The 19,077-nt window shown below is 38.0% G+C and overlaps 1 protein-coding gene across 3 annotated transcripts in view; it reads left to right on the forward strand.

Annotated features, from left to right (window-relative positions):
* Nucleotides 1–19,077, forward strand: part of RSRC1 (arginine and serine rich coiled-coil 1) — a 139,766-nt gene that overhangs the window by 49,970 nt on the left and 70,719 nt on the right. For all 3 annotated transcript variants that reach the window (XM_068691850.1, XM_068691849.1, XM_068691851.1), the window contains one exon: nt 15,276–15,312. In XM_068691850.1, the coding sequence (XP_068547951.1) occupies nt 15,276–15,312 (37 nt within the window). The remainder of the gene's footprint in view (nt 1–15,275; nt 15,313–19,077) is intronic.

The raw sequence follows: 19,077 nt of genomic DNA on the forward strand, positions 1-19,077 counted from the left end.
CTTATTAGCTCAAATACTGAGTACAATAAAATGGAAAACTGTTTAAATTTTATGTTTAAGTGCTTGAGATAAGAGCTCTTGTAAATGAAATGTGATTACATTTCTGTAATAGATCTTCTCTGTCTTTTAGTACTTTGTTTAGCTATGTAATTCTATTGGGATTGCTGCTTCGAAGTTTGACTTTTAGAAATATCCATGTAAAATGCTCACACAAATAAACAATGAGCGCCAATCTGTTGAAAACTCAGTATCTCCTGTCTGAAAAAGAAAATCGTTGCTAGATAGTTTTCTTTGTGATAACCAATTTGAATTAATTCCCTAACATCACCTTGAATTTCCATCTGTGTAACCCTGATGTTCTTAAGCGTTTTGCATTTACCTAATGCTCTGGGCTATTTTCACTTAGCATGTATGGAAAACTGTGACTATCTTAAAACTGGAGATGATATGAATAACAATTGTTTGCTGATCTTACCCTGTATCTCCCTGGATAACCTGCAGTCTGCAAAGGCTGAGTAAGTGGCAGATAGCTTTTGTCATCTCTTATCCGGGCTGTACACTTGTAAGGAAGAGCAGGGATAATCGCCTAAATCTAATTAGGGGTTAAAAGAGGCCATGACTGTGATGTGGCAGTGAGACACCTTACTGTATCAATCCTGTTTGCATTAGAAAAATAAGGTTGTCATATTGATTATTCAAATTAGCTTATATTGGCCATGGCTCAATGGCGTGCATCGCAGCTGAAGCACTTGAAGGTCCCAGCTTTTCAGAGAAGACCTATGCTTATAGCATATATTATGTGGTGTCTTGTTTGCTAATTTAGGGGGTTTAAAACTAAGACTGAGGGAGTTTTATCAGGAGAATTAAAGGTTTAAGTGACCATCAGAAAATGAATTTGCGCTTTCATGTGTGATATTTGTGATTGCTGAAAGCTATTAAATGAAGGCCAATAAATTTGCGTTAGATCTTTTATGGAAAAGTCACTATTGGAGTTAACAGATCTTGCAGTATTATGTTTGTGCACTAATTGATGTTTAGTTCAAAGTCGAATGGAGCTAAAAGAGTAAAGTAATTGCATTCAGATCAATTCCACGTTCAAGGGATAGTGAATTCCCTTGGCTGTAACTTTGGGGCCTGTGTTTTAATTTAAGAATCTACCTGGTGCTGGGCTATTACAGTATTGTGAAATATTTCTCAGCGCTTGGCTTTTTGTCATTCAGCAATCACATCTGCTGACATCCTGCTAGGGTATGGATGCTCTGGAGAGTGCTAATTTCAGCCTTCCTCGTTAGTCGTGATGAATGACGTAAGTGCCATACATAGAGGAGGCAAAGGGAAGGCATTTAAGAAGCCCAATTTTGTGCTTTTGGAGTACACCAGGCAATACGTATTAGGGTATGTTGTGTGTGTAGGGACTGGACATTGTACCACTAACTTTTGTATTGGTTTGTGCAGTGGACGTTGTTATAGTTGTACACGAAAAAGAGCACAACTTAAATTTCAGAAATCAGGCTGTTCACAAATGTTTCTCCATGACCAAAAGGATTCCTCCATTTTCTGCACAGGTTGAGCTTTTTTGTTTACCCTAGGTGTTGATTATGCTACGTTTCTTTCTGCTTTTAGACAAAACTATTCATAGTTAATTACTTTTCCCTTTGATGCAAGTGAGTACAAGGTTTTCAACTTTATTTTTATAATTTCTTCAGTTGATTTTTCCATTTTCTTTTGTTTGTATTACCTGCTGTTGGTATCAGTGTGCCAGTTACCCATGCAAGTACGAACCCTGTAGGTTGGTGTGGTTGACTAAAAGCCACAAAGACCAGAGGAAGGGGATATATATGTGTGTGTGTGTGTATCTATACGTATATGCTGTGAGAACAACATATTGACCTGTTTGTTTTTTTTTTTTAAATTCTTCTGTACGAATATTCACACAACTTTCCAATATCTTGCTTGCACAGAAAGTGAAGTAGGTGGCTTATCCTGTCGTGCCATTGTGTGGAAGTCCACTCAGCCCTGACCATTGTTTCATGAGTGTGTTTGATTGCTTGGAGTGGTTCCAGTTTCAGTTTCTGGGGACGTCGGGTTTTGGCACTTCTGTGCAAGACATAGCAATTTTGTTTATTGTGATTGCAGCTTTCAGCCAAAACTGAAAACCTAGGAAAAGAGCCAATATACTAGATTTTATTTTATTTTATTTTTTTCAGCAATTTCAGTATGCTGTTTCTGTGGATCAGTACATCGGGCTGCTCAGTCATTCTCTATTCTAAATCCGGTGTTGTAATGGCTTTTGTCTTAAGCCTGAATTGAAACTCTTTCAGAGGTCAGATGCTCCACTGGTTATCTCACTGGTTAAACTGACAAAGCAGAACTTTTATCGTATAAAGGTCTGCAGAGGTGAAGTACTTTGGTTCTATGACCAGAAGATTTTTATGGTCAGGGAACATGGAGCGCGTATTCGCACGTCTTTATTGCTTGCTTGAAGGTCTTTGATAGGTATGTCAGTATTACTGCATTTCTAATTGCTGCATTGCATATTCTAATAAAACTTCAGCATAAAAATACTTACCTGAGACATCACATTAGTGAAATATTGTGTGAATCTTTAGGATTGTGATGACATGGAATGTTCTTGTAGCAACAAGGAAAGCAGGAATCCCTGAAGTTCAGAAAGTTTTGGAAACAGCTTCTGGATAAATGGTTTGCGTTGGTGTGCCATGACATCAGAAATAATGTTGTTTTCTACTGGTAAAACATTCATTAAAAAAACATGAAATAAGACAAATATGAACAAAATTATGAAAAAGTAGAGAAAAATCCGTAGTTCCAGTAGGGAAACAGTTTCTGTTAGTGAAGGTATCTGCTTTTGCTTTGAAAGAATCCAAAAGCTTGGATCTCACGCAAGGGCAGCCAGCTCTGAGATGTCTGAGGCCACCACCTGGAGCTCACTTTGCTCCAAAGAATATTAATCTAAAAAATTATTAAGCTAAAAGTGCAGGATTAAGGTCTTTTATGGACAAACAGCCACCTCCAACTTGCTCCCCCAGAGAAGATAAGAATGGTGTTGCTGAAAACTTGAAGCAGGCTTTGTGATGTGCAGCTGCTATCTGTTAGTTAGCTTTGTTAACTCGAGGTTAGTGTATTTTTGTGGGTTTGTGTTGGAGGTTAGAAATGCCTTTTATCAGGAACACTCGCTCAGTTTGTCAGCAGGATCAACCGCATTGCCAGGTCTTTCTGTAGGGGCTGTGATCCCCCTGAAAACCCCGCTGCTGCGGGATCTGACTGCTAATTTGTTTGTGAGTTGTTTATGTAGAAGGCCTTACCTCTGCGCTGCTTTTCAGAATATTTGAAGTTACAATAGGAAGTGCTGGGTTTAATATCCAAGCTCCAAATTGCTTAAGATCCAAGTTTCCTTGGAAACTGCCATGTTCATGGTGCTTAATTTTGTCAGGAATCTCTTGGCTTCATATTAGAAAAACAACCTTTGAGGGAAATCTTGGCTGTAGAATGAGACGTTTCATATTTTTGTCTTTTCTGTCTAATTTTGGTCCACTTGGTGATAAATCAGGAGCTTGCAATACTAATTATTTTAATTTCATTGAAGGAAGGCCAAAATACAAAATGCCCAGCAAGATTTCTGGTCCAGACCTTGGCTGGCCACTTTGGGGTGGTTTGCTCCATCCTGCGAGGCCAGAGGTGCTGCTCCCACTGAGGACCTTCCCTGTGAAGTGCTGCACGTGGCACGTGCTGATTGATACAGACGGTGTTCTGTTCTTTGATGCTAGTAAAAAGCCAAAAGCATGTTAATGAAACCAAACATTTTGGAGGGTAAGATGAATAAGACCCCAGTGATGTGGTAAAATAGAGAACACTTGGAGCGTGGTGCCTTAAGGAGGTTTGAGGCCAACCCAACCACCATGAGGCGTTTAGATAACTTAACTTGATTTGTTGTGTTTTTTTTGAGATGTGAAATTTTCTACAAGAAATACAAATTATCATTTACTAGAACTTGCAAAGCAAATAAACTTTCCTGTGTACTTAACTCACCGTAATATTTTGGGTATCAAACTTGACAGCATCAGTGCTTTCAGCCCAGGCACAGCGACGTCCCGAACACATCCGTTAGTTTTTCTCTAGGAAGTTGATGTGTAATAAGCACAAGACCAAAAGCAATTCCAGCATTGATTAATATTCTCCAATAATAACAGACTTGTAAATTATATAGTCAGAGAGCATTACAAATGCTGCAGAAAGAAATAACAAATAGCAAAATAGAGGCCTATTAGCGTTAGTTGTCTAGTTCTGCTGTTGAATTATCAGAGAGTTAATTGCTCTTGGAATCAGGAGGACTATTAGCCTTGGCAGTTAATTGAAGGAAATTAGCCTGTGCTCGGCAGGCTTGAAGTAGCTGCACCAGGTACAAACCCACCGTGACTGGTGCTGACTGGCAGCTTTCTTGACAGCTTTGAGGCGCTTGATTCTTGAATACTGAAACATTATCATCAAAATATCCTTCAAGTTCTTGTCCTTGCTACTACATGGATTTTAAAGTGCTTTTACAAGCACTGGTGACTTGTTAGCATACATGCAGTCAGCGTTGTTTTGGACTGAATACTGTAAGAATGGAAGTGTCAAGGGGGAAATTGCTGTGAATGGGGCTGAGTTAGTGATCTCTGTCGAGCTGCTCTTCATGCAAGTGTTTTTCTTCATGAGCTTCAATTAACTGGAGTTTTTGGTTGTTTTTATTATTGTTACCTTCCCATTATTTTTCAAGATGTGTGAGATTTGCAATCACTTCTTTTTTTTTTTCAATTTTGATGAAGTATGATCTATTTCCTTTCATTTGTGGCCAAGGAATTAATTTCCTATTGAGCTTGCCCAGCTCATGCTCTACCTTACACCTTATGAAAATTTGTCTTGCAACCCAGTTGGACATCGTCTGGCTTTCTCCTACACCTCAGCACCTGCTCAGACTGCTTGGGGTGCCCATCTTAGGCCGACAAGAGACTTACAGAGGCTTTCTTTAGGGCTACGTTAAAGTGTAATAGAAACAAATTAATTGTGAAATACAGTTTGAAACTCAGGCCTCTTGTGACCAGAAATGGTACAGGCCATGTTAGCTGAACTAGTTGGGGTGACAGAAACCAGATATCTGGGATCAAGTAGTTCTGCTTTTCTTAAGAAAAGAAAGTCCTTACCTCGTGCCCCTGACAGTACGTACTTCACACAGAATATATTCAGAACATGGCCGCATGCTCCTGAGGAAGATAAATTCAGGCCAAATGAAAAGGATGAAATCAGACCGCAGGGACACAAAAAGAAATAGTGAGACAGCATTTACAAATTGGGTTTTTATACCTCCCAGCAGTGATGCCTAAAAAAGCATGAGGTTTTAGTGAGCTAAAATTGGACCAAGCACCGTCACGAGCCGTAGAATTGCAGCAAAGTGGCACTTTGTGGGTCGCAGCGAGCTGACCGTGGCTGCAGAGTGCTGCGTGTGTCCTCCATAATAATGGAAATGTGAAAACCTGCCTTGTCTTGGTCTTGGCTTCCAGTGCATGTGGCCTAGGACTGTTGGCTCATCCTTGTCTTTCGTCTAATCCGTGGAAATCTATCAGCTCTGAAGGCTAGAGACAAATACCTACCTTTACTGAAAAATTACCGTGCTGCACATCTTAACTTTTCCTCTGAATGCTGGCTGTCTTTTTTTCCTATCTGATTGTTTTTGAACACTAAGGGGTCGAACCACTGCTGGTTGGAGAGGAAGGAAAACAGAAGAGCAGATCACAAAATTCTGTGGCAGGCTCTTGTTTTTGGGGGAACGAATTAGCCTTGCATAGTTAGTGGGGGGACGACCTGCTATTTAAAATCCATCTGTTTACTTGTGTTCAAGTTGTGTTCTAAGAAAGAGCAATGTCTCGTGCTCTTTCAAGATCTTTCCAAAGTGTGTGAGCTTTTAATTCATCCTTATTTGATGCTCTTTCTTTGCAGGGAGTAGGGGCTGTAGGGCCATGAGAAGGCTGTGTTCTTGTGCTACGTAAATCCAGGCATGGCGTTTTGGGTTTGTTGCAGTATTTCTGGAATATAAGAGCATCTCTCTGTTCAGAAGCTCTGAAGAAACTTTTGAGGTGCAAAGAGCAAAGCCAAAGCCTTGCTAACTTGGTAACTTGAGCTGTTCAGATTTCCCAGAGCAGAAACATTTCCTATAACGAAGCATTTGCACTGGGGGCGTAAGGAAAAAGTTGTCTGACTTGTAGTGATGGCGTATGAAGATGACCCAAAAAAGTTCCTTAAGGTATGCACATAGCATAGGACTGCGAGATGGGTCCCTCAGCTTCAGGAAAAATATTTTTGGTTATTAAAAAAATAAGTAAACTGTACTTACGGATGGGTATTGGTTGTGAGCTTGTTGGCATTGACTATGGGTAAGAGACCCAAATCTGGACAAACTTAATTCAGTGAAAATATTAAATACAGATATTACTGTTTTTTGTTTGTTTTTGTTTTCATGTGAACTGAGAGTGATAGGCATTATTTAAAAATAATAATAATAAAAAATTTAGTGAGATTTATTGATTTGTTTCTGAAGTTAGTACAGAAGAATAGAAGATATTACTGAATGTTTTACAGGGACTAAAATGCATACCTGTACAAAACAACCGTAACGTGCAGGTAGTATCTTACAGTGGGGTTTTGAGCAATGAGCAAAAGCAGGAAGGTTTTTTTGTTCTGTTTGTTTTTTCTCCACAGGGATTAGTAGAAAGTTGTTGGCCAGCAAGTGAGTTTTAAATACTTAATATAGATTTTTTTTTTTATTTTTTATTTTTACCTAAAAGACTTCATCCATTTGGAATGAATGCATAAAACAGGATCTTCAAAACCAAAGTACAAGTAATTAATACGGACAAATTTCATGTTAACTTGTTTCATAGGAATTGTTAACTTTATTAAACATTTAATGAGGAACATGCTTATTGTTTCCTTAAGCACAATTTTCATGAGCATTCACTACATTTTGTGCAGTTTGTGATGAAGTTAAACAACGACGGATCTGTTTAAATACGACGTGACTTCTGTGTGGCGTGGTGAGCTGTGCGTACTCGTAGCGTTTACAAAAGATGTTACAGAACTTGTTTAATGTGCAGAGATAGTTTAAAAAAAATGAAATGGGCTTGAGGTTTCCTTGTGTGGTGCTTTTTCTTTTTCTTTTTTTTCTATCAGTAGACCGAGGGCCTGAAGGAATAGAGGAAGTGAATGGACACCAATGTATCCAAATATCTCATTTTGCCTAAAAGCAAGTGCCGGCAGATAAATGCCCATAAAGGGATTTCTTTCTTAAGCCCCATGGATTTTTTTTGCAACTTTTTGTGTGAGTTAGAAATGAAAACCATTCATCTAGTGCCCCAAAGAACGGCCTTATTGAATGGAATAACAGTGTAATGTACCATTGAAGGCAGGATTGAAAGTGATTATCTTGTTAACTCTTGACAGTTACCGCCAGCTTGAAATAGAACTGGCAGGCTTGATTTGCAAATGAATTAGAGCTTTTTCATTTTGTGCCAGGATCATCTTTTTATATTCTGATATGACAGATGCTATGTTCCATGCTTTTGTTTCTCTTCAGTTTTATACTTGCAAATAAAAAACAAAAGATTATGATAGTAATTTTATTTGCATCTTTTCTCTAGGAGTTTATTCTTTGTGTAGAAGTTTTTAATCTTATATTTTTCAAAAATTTGTTTAAGAATAGCATTGTTCCTGCAGAATAAAATTTCATTAGGTTAAGTACAGTAGTAATTGGGTGAAAGAGGAGGATTTAGAAGCTTTCGGAAAATGGAAAATTGATTGTACTCAAATTGTTTTAGTGTTTAGAATATTTAAATTTTCTCACTGCTTTACACTTAAACTTAACGTTCTTCAACACTGAGAGTTGAGTGCAGTTGAAGAAAATCTAACAGTTAAAATACTTATCCTAAAAGTATGCTAATAGAAATGCATGTGTAATTAGTTTCAGACTTAATGCTGATAAACTGTGTTTATATTCTGCAGTCATCCAAACACAGATGGTAAGGTGTTCAGTATGATAATTATTGTGCACTCTTTATATGTTCCTCATTAACCTGTAACACTCTTTACTAGTCCAGAGAGTTTTTACTATAGTTATGCTTACCGGCATTAAAACTTGCTCTGCTTTGTTTAATATTCCGTGCAGTGTTCTGTGCATTTACAGTGCTGTGCTTTTTGCTACTTTTGTAATCTGTTTTGTACTTTGAGACTAATTAGCAACAATTCCTACTACCACTGACGTCCATTAGTGAAATGTTTTCATACACTTTCACCTACAGGATGTGTTTTAATTGAATATCTACTAAATAATATTACAGAAAAGGTAAAGCAGGCCAAAGATGTCTAATTTATTTAAAACTACCAAATAATCTGGTGAACAGAGACAGCGATGCTCCAAAGTCTGAAGCTTAATTGCTCATGTTTGCTGGGAATTCAAACCTTGATTAACAAGGTTTTACTCTTTGGGAAGGGAACCTTGTGCACTGAATAGGGAGGGGGGGAAAAAAGACCAACAGCATCCAAACCAAAACAATCTCCCCCACACATACATGTATAAAAACTCCAAGGACTTGCAAATTATGAGGTCCTTTGAATTTTCAGGTTTATCTGAGGAATTGCTTGAACTGGCAACCGGGATAAAGAAATCTGCTTTGATAGTTTATAAGATTTTTATATCTGATCTGAAGTCTTGCTGAAACCAAACTGGGAGCTTTTTTGGGTAGTTATTTTGGTTCTCATTTATCTGTGAAATACTGACGGAGAAAAGGATTTTTTTTTTGTAGGTTCTATTTGGAAATATTGATGCTATCAACACTATATTTTGTTTTTTCTTCCTCTGTTTAGTTTCAGTGTTTATTTCAATTGCATAAAATCTTGAATTTTACTCTCTGAGACAGGGTTATATATATTTTTCCCTCTTGAATATTTGATAAGGTCTCTAGGGTACTGATTTTTCTTTTCTCTAGGATAACATATTATGGAAATTGTTTCACCTTGTGTCCTATTTAAAGTCCCTGGTTTTAGCATGATTCAATTTAGCTTGCATTATATTCATCTGAGTTCTTCAGCAGTTCCAAGTTATTCCGTATGTGTTGGTGTGTGGGGGTGACTCCTGCTCTTCTTCCTGCTTTTGATAAGTGACCTTCATATGATCTTCTTGAATCTTTATTAGATTTAAATTTATTAGTAATTGGCCAAACTTCTTACCATTTTTCCTGAGTGAAATAAATTCTTTGGTTGACTGGAGTGGGGGAGCCACTGAGCACAGTAACATCAGATTTTGAAGCCCTTACACTTCGGGATCATTCCAGACCATTGGATGTGATATTAAGAGCAAAACAACATTCAAGATTCTTCAAAAATGTCATGGATGTCTTTTTCTAGCAGTCAGAGTGAAGGGCTTCCTAAGCATTCCCTCTTTTTGATAGGAGTTTACTGTGCACAAAAGACTACGAAGAGTAGCATCAAGTCAATAGTTTAGCTATAGCTCATCCTGTTGAACTCTTACGTGCAAAAGAAAAGTCTCAAGTAATGTATTATGCTGCTTTTCTGAATGCTTGGTACCATCAGAATAACAGCCAAATTATTGCCCTGTCTTTCCTCTCACCTGTACCCTCTCTGATGTTGGCATTGCACTGCTAAATCATTTTCACTATTCTGTTTTTGTTTGGTTAGATCTTCCAGTAATGGGACAAAACAGGGTTTTTAGACTCTAGGAGCCACAGTTCTTAAACCCATTACAGTTGTCAAGGAATTATCTTTGAGGTGAATGTAGTATGGAGTTTTTTTAAACTTATTTAAGTACTAGATTTCAAGGATTTTGATTTTCATTACTGTACTTCACAAGTGGTCATAAAGGTTTTGTATCCCAAATGTGCCAACAGGGCTTTGTTTCATGCTGTATCTTTTTTTCTTTATTTTCAAGCACTTTGAGGGCATAAATGGATTATCTATTTAACTTTATCCGTTTGTTTTTTGTTTTTTTTTTTAGTTCATAGATTTAACTGGTAGTATTGTTTGTATACGCCATCTGGTTACTTTCAAAAAGTCAGGTTTTCTTTTCTTCATCTTTATGTAAGAGAGGCAGGAGGAAATGGCTTTCCTGTATGGTTTTCCCTTCTTGTCTTTTGTAATTTCCCTTTGACGTAATTTCCACTTATGGCTACAAAAATACAAACCCTACTTTTCAGGATTTCTTTTATAACCCAGAAAATGTTAACTAGTAGTGTTGAAGAGTAAGTTACTTGCTGGAGTTCTGTCTCTATGCGTTATGTAGCCTTTACAGGCAGTTGTGCCAGACCACTGGTGTGGTGTTGGACCAGCTTGTCACTGAAAGTCTGTAGGTCTGGATTTACCTATTCACTTGGGAGGCTCAGCACTCTTAAAAATGATATTGGAGGAGAGGACAAGCATACGGCTTAGTTTTTAAGTAACCTTTGTTGTGTCTTTCAAAGCCTACTGAAATAAGTATTTATGGTCTGTAGTCAGATTTGGAAACATCAGCCTATAATTTTACATCAAACACAACAATACAAAACCTATAAAATTTAGTGGAATATGATGGGGGTATCAATTTCTAAAAACCACATTCAGGACTCTGCAACAAGTACGTAGTTCCTTCTGAACATCCAAATGTGATAATCACGTGTATTTGTTCTGGTTATTTCTGATAGTAGGCGGTTTTGTGTTGGGCTTTGTTTGTTTTTCTCCCTGTTCCAGGCTTTGATTTTTTCTGGAATTGGACAAAGGCATGATCTGGCTATAACTGTTTTGCTCTTGATGTCTGGCATGTTTTGTGAGCTTGACAAAGTCTGTGAAGCTATTCCAGAACATTACCTGGTTTAAAACTTTGTGTAAATTCATCACTAAACAGCGATAAGGCCACAAGTGCATTTTAGGCCGCCAACCAATTGAGTGTGTTTGTGTGCACACAATGCCTTATTCCTAATATTCCTCCTGCTCTAATGTTTGATAATTGGAATACCTTCAATCTGATCATACAGGCCTTCAAGGCTGAGGAAATTAAATCCATCAAAGATTGAACATAAAATAAGCAGAAGTGAGGGAGCAGCCCTCTGTCTTGGGATATCCCAGGGTAGAAGTAAACAGAGTGTAATCACATGGAAAACTAATTTTCTTCTTGCCAGGAATATGCAGTGCTCAGCTCTGGTCCGGGAAATCATGAGATTTCCATTGAAAGCCTTTGAAAAAAGGCTTTGAAAAATTTTCGGTCACTGAAAGAAAGTCTTGTCACAGGTTAGTAGAGTTTTGGATGGGGGATTTCCACATTCTGAGAGAGGAAGGAAGTTGCTACCAGCTGTTGTTTGCTGGTTTGGTGTGTTCTGTTTCTTTGTTTTTTTTTTTATGCAAATGCTGGAATTTAGTCAGAACTTGGAGTAATAACAGTGATGCTATATTGACTTAGTAATCAGGGCTAGTGTAATAAATTCCGTAGCCGAATGTGTTTTACAGGGTGCTAAGTATTTCATTAGACTTCCAAAATTAGTTGGGAATTGACAGTTTGTTGATAGGAGACACGAGATGATGATGGTAATTAATGAGGTGAAGGTAGGTGCAGGTTACAGTGGAGTAGATAGACAAGACTAGTAAGAGACACTCTTCTTGTATGCATGTCTGATACTCATAAAGACATCTGAAGACTTCAGCTGTTTGTTTTGAGGTTGTTTATGTAGAATGCAAGTTGGGATTGATAACATGCAAAAGAAAAGTAGCAGCTGCATGTGCTGCTCGGAGGAAGATCTGTAGGGAAGACCATTAAATGAGAGGAAGCAGTAGAAGCATGTTAACATGACGACAGAGAACGGCAAAACACAAAGTTATTTCAAGAAGACTATAAGCGTTCTTCATTGAAGAGAAATATTGGGAGAAGGAAAAGGGATTTATTTGAAATGATACTTGGCAGATTATTGAAATCAGTATGTGTTTTTTGAGTGATCCAACAGATTTTTAGAAGGGGGCTCCATCATAATTTTTTTTATAGTAATTCAGGACAATGTTGCCTAATCAACACTAGCACTTTGGCATTCATGAAGAGAGGGATTAAAAGGCATTTATGAAAGACTGTGGTGTAGCACGACCTGAACTGCTGCATCTGGCCTTGCTCTTTGCAGCTTGTAGTTAATATTGTGGAAGTGGAGGGGATCCTGCCAAAGGCCTTGCTAATGAGGAGGTGATCTATTTATTCATTTGGCTCCTGAAGAGCAAAATCAGATGTTAGGACTGCTTAGAGTGGCGTAGGGGCCACCAAGATGGTGAGAGGCTGGAGCACATGCCCTGTGAGGGGACCGGAGGCCGCGGGCCAGGCACATGGCGGAGAGACGGCCATGAGGGCGCCTGGCAGCTGCCACACGGGCTGAGGAGACAAGGCCAGGCTCAAGTCGTGTCTGGTGGGAGGAAGGAGAACCAGCACAGATGAAAAAAGAGACGTTTGGACTAGATAAAAGGAAAGGCCCACTCAGCAGGGCCATGGAGTCAGTAAAATGGGCCTCAGAGTTGACCCTGCCGTGAGCAGGTGGAAGGGCCGCAGGCCTCCAGAGGCCGTTCTGCCGGAGCTGTCCTGTGACTAGGAATTACTCCAAAATATCCCCAGATATAGGTAATCCACAGAATTATCCTGTGACCTATGGGTTCTAACCAAAAAACAATGGCAAAGGAAATGGCTAACTGTGAATACAAGGGAAGTCTTGAGAGTGAGTTGGTAACAACTTGAGGAGAACTGAAGAACATGAATTGTCTTGTTTTCATTTTAAATACAGCTTAAAAAAATGCAGGATCCTTCTAGTTTGCTACTAATCTGAATAGCAGCACAGAGTAAACTTAGTCAAAAATTAAGTCAACTTTCACTCTGGTTTAGTAAAACATTATCATCTGATAAAAATAACTAAATTAACGTAACTTTCTTACAGCCTTTCTTTCTAAGGGTACTGTAATACTGGTTGTGAATAAAGCTGTATCTACCTTTTTTTGTAGTGTTTTATGGCATTAATGATTGAAGTATTCAGTAAAAATGGAAGGTTTGTTTATGCTTTGAAGCCCATGGTGACTGAGCTGCGGTTTTACATAAAGCAATATTTGAAATATAGTATTAACAAGAATCTTATTTGGATAATTATTTTTAACTAGAAATAAAATGATGCCGTGGCTTCGCTAGGTGTCCTGGCTGATTGATGCATGGCAGCCTCCGGCTGGAAGGAGGTTTTCATTGAAAGTGACAGGTGCCACAAGGTTTATTTAGGACAACCTCAACCTTGTCCTGGTTAGTTTGATAATGTTTGCCTTATGTATGTTCAACCACTGCATTTCCTGCGTTAGAGCCTTGTGTTACACCAATATTACTATCTGTGCTGCCTCAACTACAAATTGGATGAACAGCCAGTGACACTTTTTCAATATTATTACATTAAACCAAGTGGATTTTGATTGATAACCTAATATTCAACTAATGCAAAACATCAATCATGGCAAGTATATTAATTATTTAATATTGCAGTCTAATTCAGAAATCGATGTGCTGCATGAGGGGAAGGGAAACTCACTGTTCCCAGAAGACTTAAGACAGGGAATGATTAAAAAAAACCTGCTGTACTCTTGTGTGTTAGTTCGATACAAATCTTTATTCATTTGCCAATAATCTCTTCGCATTTTCCACTTCAGGACCATTTTTATCAGTTTTGAGACCTATAATTGAATTAAGCCTGCTTTCAGCACAGGGCAGAAAGAGTTGCACCAGTATTGATGAAGTCATGACAGGGACAGCAGAGGAGACAGACCACTAAGCAGGGCAGGTTTTATACCATTGCTTGGGAGCTCCTAACATCAGCTTCTTGGATGCTTCCCAAGTAATTAATTTCTTTAAGGCCATTTAGCACCTCAAAACAGATGTGAAAGACAGTTCCTTTTTAAATATTGTACAGACTGGACTGATATCTTCTTGTTTAAAAATGCTAAATAATGGTGTAAGAAAAGTGCATCTTTTCTGTTGATTCATCCATGGTTTATTCAAATAGAGCAAAAGCATGTAGACTTTTTTGAAAGCTTTGAAAAATAAAAGCTTTTTACGTAAGGAGACTGAAGTACAGCACAGCAAGGTTGGAAAATGTGCCATTGAACATGGACTTACTCTGTATAATAAAACTTAATATGCTTTAGCCCTTTTTTTTGTGTAACTTCACATTATGCTTTCTGTAACTAATACTATGTGTTCAAGAGAACAGAATTTCAGTCTTGCATGGTTTGCTGTCTCAGAGGTCTAAAGTTGTTTTTAATTCTGTGGTTTGATAGAGGTTAATAATTTCTTGAAAAAATAATATTATAAGTATAAAATCTACATTGCATTATACAGTTCAATAACTGATTATTTGAAATACTTCTGGGGACAGTTTCTCCTTGTTTGGCATGGTTACAGCCCATCTTCCTCAAAAGATACCGTCACATTTTTGGAAGCAGATAGAAAGCAGAAGCCAGCTTCCTTTGTTTAGTAGCTTGGGACTTGGGGATTTAGGGGATTTATTATTTGTTGTTTTTTTTTCTTGTTTTGTTCTTTTATTTTTGAAGTGGCAGAGAATAGACATCTAACACTTTTCAGGTAACTTTGTCAAACTGGGCAAACTGTTTATGTTGCTCCAGGATGGCAAGCTTGAGCTGTATGCACGTAGCAAGATGCTTTAAGTTGCACTCTGAATTCTGTTTGCTTTTCCTTTTTTTGATAGTTTAGTCATTTTTTTCTCTTATCAGCTATTTTAATGCCACAATACTTCTCATTTTTGAGAAGTACCCACCAATTTTATTACTCTCACAAATTTTATTATTGAAGCAGTGAGAAAGCAGAACCATAAATCCATTGAATGTCAATTTGATAAATACCACTGTACACTGTCTTCTTTTAATAATTTCAATATTTGGTAGTGGGATAATTATATTTTTATTGTTTTTAATTATTTTTTAAATTAGTGTCCTCTTGCTTTGCTGAAGTTTATAGCAATTTTAAGGCAGGTAAAATTTAAGGTTCTAAATAATTCTGTAATTATGCATTTGAATAATCAATACTTCATAAATATTTTAATGATTTAGATATTAAAAATGAAAATTTTACTTGAGAAATTTCATGGCTTTGACATTTCTGAGTTAAACATAAATTGTTGTAGACAAGGGTTTAGCAACTATTTAGAACTTCTGTTCTTCTGTTACAGGGACCCTGGAAACATCAAAGCTGGATTAGAACATCTGGTAAGTTTTAATTTTCTCTTGAACATTTGCATCATCTTTGATATCTGCATTCCAAATGAACACTTTTGAATGAGCTTTGAATACCTTGAATTGAGAAAGTCAACCATTTCCCAGAGGGTCAGCTTACTGTTATAATGTGAAGGCACTTACATTTTCATTTATCTTACCATTTCAAGGGAATTTTAATTTTTTTAAATTACTTTTTTTGATGTAGAGATGAAATAAAATGGACTACAATCCTTGGATTGATGATTGCCTTAATTATAAACAAAAATTGTTTGGTGTAGGATTTTTGGCATATCCTGATCTGAAAACAACAAACTTGTGATAAAAAAAAAAAGAAAAACGCACACACACAATCAAATATTGCATGCATAAATATGGTATGTTTTAGTAATTTGAAGTCTTTGAAGGAAGTGCACAGCTTTGTTTTTTCTGTTGTCTTTGCTTTATGAATAATGTATTGACTTAAATTCCATTCAGTGCTGCAGTATAAAATAATAATTGAGATGCAAAATATTTTTGGTTTAAGTAAACATATTCAAACCGCAAGTGATGGCAAGACATACTTAGCATTAAAAACTAATCAGTTGATCAAAACTGGAAAAAAAAAACAATATTGTCACAAGTCTGAAGCTCGTTGAGCTTAGACTGTTAGTATCAGCAATCATCTGAACATTAAGTAGTTCATCTAAACAGATTATTAAATCCCATTAAATCAAAATATTCACTATTAATGGCACATATATTTCAATACCTCAGGAGAAGTGTTGAAATTCGTGTTTAATTTTTCATACAATATCTAAATAATACATACTGTTACATATACTGTTCTATACTGCTATTAAAATAAAATCTTATTGCAGTGTATTGCATGAGCATTTGAAAAAAATTGCTTTTCTGTTGTTGCTTCCCATTTTTGGAATCACTTGGGAAATATGATTTGTAGGCGCTTGTATACCAATATCTTGTTGGAGTAACAGCAGGATGAAAACGATGTATATTCGGGCACAGTTGTCAGCAGTTTCCCTTTTATAATGGTGGCATATTAAATGTTCCATTGCAACTAGTATTTTGAATCTGTAAGTGGAATAAATAGCTGAATGTTATGAATAGTTCTAAAAGCAGTCTTAAAATTAATCTTGTTTGCTAGTTTCATAGGTAGCTTGCATGCTAGTTGAATCTCTTAAATAAATTTTTTAAATGTTTCATTCCTCTGCTGGTGTCAGGTTGTTGTAATCTGATGGGTTCAGAGAATTTTTCTAATGCATTATAAAGATGCTGTAGTCTTGACAGATGACCATGACTGGTACTTTTTCTAAATTGGGAGTGCTGCAGTAGCTGAAGCTGCAGGTCTGATTTATAACGTCACCTCGAACCAGCAGGTGCAGAAGGAAGAGGCTCTGTGGTTTTCGAGGAGCATGGGCAGGGGATGGTGGACCAGGAATAGTGTTCACTCATGTTCAGAGCTTCTCTGGGATTTGGGGGGAAATGTACTGGGAAGAAGCTCTGCAGAGTAATGAAACCTGAAGTTCTTTGACATGGTAACTCACTGTATGTTTGAATAATTTCATCTTCATGAAATACATTAGCTGCTTTGTATTTCTGTGAAAGATCTTTCAAAACCTCCAGGTCCTTGAGACTTTTTTTTCCTTTTCCCTGTGATCTCAGAAGATCTGTCCTGGGAACAGGTGCTCAAGGAAATTAACAGCTTCCCATGACACTCATGGATGGGAGAATTCATACTGGAAACTTTTATATCTCAGTGTTATGTCAGACAAGTTCACAAAGACCTTTTAAGCTCCAGTAAATTATAGGGATATTCCTCAGAAGAGTTAAGCCACACGATTGCTCTTGTTCTTCTGCTTTAAATTACTGCATGTCCAAATACCTGGAAAGAACTGGTTTTCCTCCCATTTCCCCAAAGTTGACAAGGAAAAAAAAAGAGTCTTCATATTGATAGGGCAATCCACTATTTAATCCTTTATTTAAAATGGGATGTGTGTACTTGTATGTATGTTTTATGGACACCTTTCACCTGACTGCAGCCAGTTATGCTGCTTATGTGTGCTTCAGGCAGCTGCCGTTCTGGTACCTAGCATCTCGCTGCACACACAGCTGGTTTTCCAAAAATTGGCAAGTATTTTACAAATAGTTATTTGGGAATACTCTCAGTGTAAAAACAACTGCGTTCATAAACAACTAGTTTCGTTGTAGGCTGGAGAACTTCACAGCGGGTTCACGTGGATGTTCCTGTGTCGGTGCATAAGGATGTGCAGGGGCCCCTGCCCCCAAATCCCCCCAGCCTGGCCTTGGGACCTGCAGGTTCAGGGCAGCCCCAGCTCCTCAGCACCCTGGTGGTGAAGGATTCCTTCTGAGCACACCCTCCTGGGAAAAGGGCTGTCCCGTGGGGCTGCCCGAGCATGCAGGTGGGCGCAGCTGCTCTCCCTGGTGACTGCCAAGAGCTAAATCTGCTTGGAAGCATTTATTTTTATGCTAGTTAAGAAAAAGAACTACAAAGTTCTAAATATAGGAGAATTGGTCTTGTATTCCAAAAACTTAGGTTGTTACTTGCTGAATTGTATTTTGCTAATTCCTTTTTCCGGTAGCAAATTTTAACAAGCTGTAGAAACCTTGGAGAAAAGGTTAACTGTTTGCAGCTCAGAGCAGGTCCGGTTTTCTATTAGTAGCTCAACTAAAAATGAACGGTGGAGCCATACGTGCGGTTTCTTCAGCAGAAGGATCTTATTTGTGTCTTTTGTATAAGATTTCAAGGCAATAACCTGCTTGTCCTTGTGGTCAAGCAGCAGAGTCTGTCCATTTGAGATGATGGAGAGCAGCCTGTCATTAATAGCTTGTTTAGCCCATCAGCGGTTTGTGAGAATATAGTTATTGTCTGCCAGCCCTGCAGGCGCTGCGTGGCCGCGCGTTAATCAATAACCACCAGCAGGCGCGGGTGCAGCCCCGGCCAAGCCACGCAGGGCTCTGCCCGTGGAGCTGCTGCAGGTCACCCATGACACGACCAGTTGGGTGATGTGACACCAGTTGGGTGATGTGACACCAGTTGGGTGGTGTATGGGAGGGTCAGGAATTCATAACCAACACTGATTAACTCCATCCAGGGGCTTTTCATGTAAATGTTTCTACCAATAATCACCTAAAAGACAAACAAACAACAAAAAAAAACTTTATCCAGGAGGTATTAATAACTACTGCTAGGTATCACTCTGTATTTCTTTCCTTGGAGCTCGTTTCAGCAGTTCAGTCTTCACTGATTGCCACCAGCCTTGTTTCAGACCTGCGGTGATGACGGACGAGTATCCCAACATGGCTGGGTAGCGGTGCTTAATAGAATTGTTGGCTTTCTAACGAGCTATAAAACCAAGCAGCCAACTATTAGGGTTCACAAACAATTAATTAACACTCGTAATAAGAGTAATTATGTTTATCTTAGTATCCTGGCAAAATTCCATGCTGCTCAATTATGTTCTGCAAGCCGGAGTTCTCCCTCACTGTAGACGTGTTGGGCTGGCTGGATGCTCGTTGTCCTATTTGATTCCAATTTAATTGAGAAGAAGATTTTTCAATAAACATTAAAAAAATGCATTTCTTTCTCATATGTCCTTTCATAAAGTGGCTAATCATTGAAGTCTGAAGAAAAGTTCTCATTGGAAAACCACCCTGGTTGTTCCTGGGGAGCTGTAATTTTCATGCCCCGTGGATGGATTTTCATGAATCTTTTTTGCATCGAGGCCGTAATGTTAC

Source organism: Anas acuta, chromosome 9 (genome assembly GCF_963932015.1).
Source record: "Anas acuta chromosome 9, bAnaAcu1.1, whole genome shotgun sequence".
Taxonomy (NCBI): domain Eukaryota; kingdom Metazoa; phylum Chordata; class Aves; order Anseriformes; family Anatidae; genus Anas; species Anas acuta.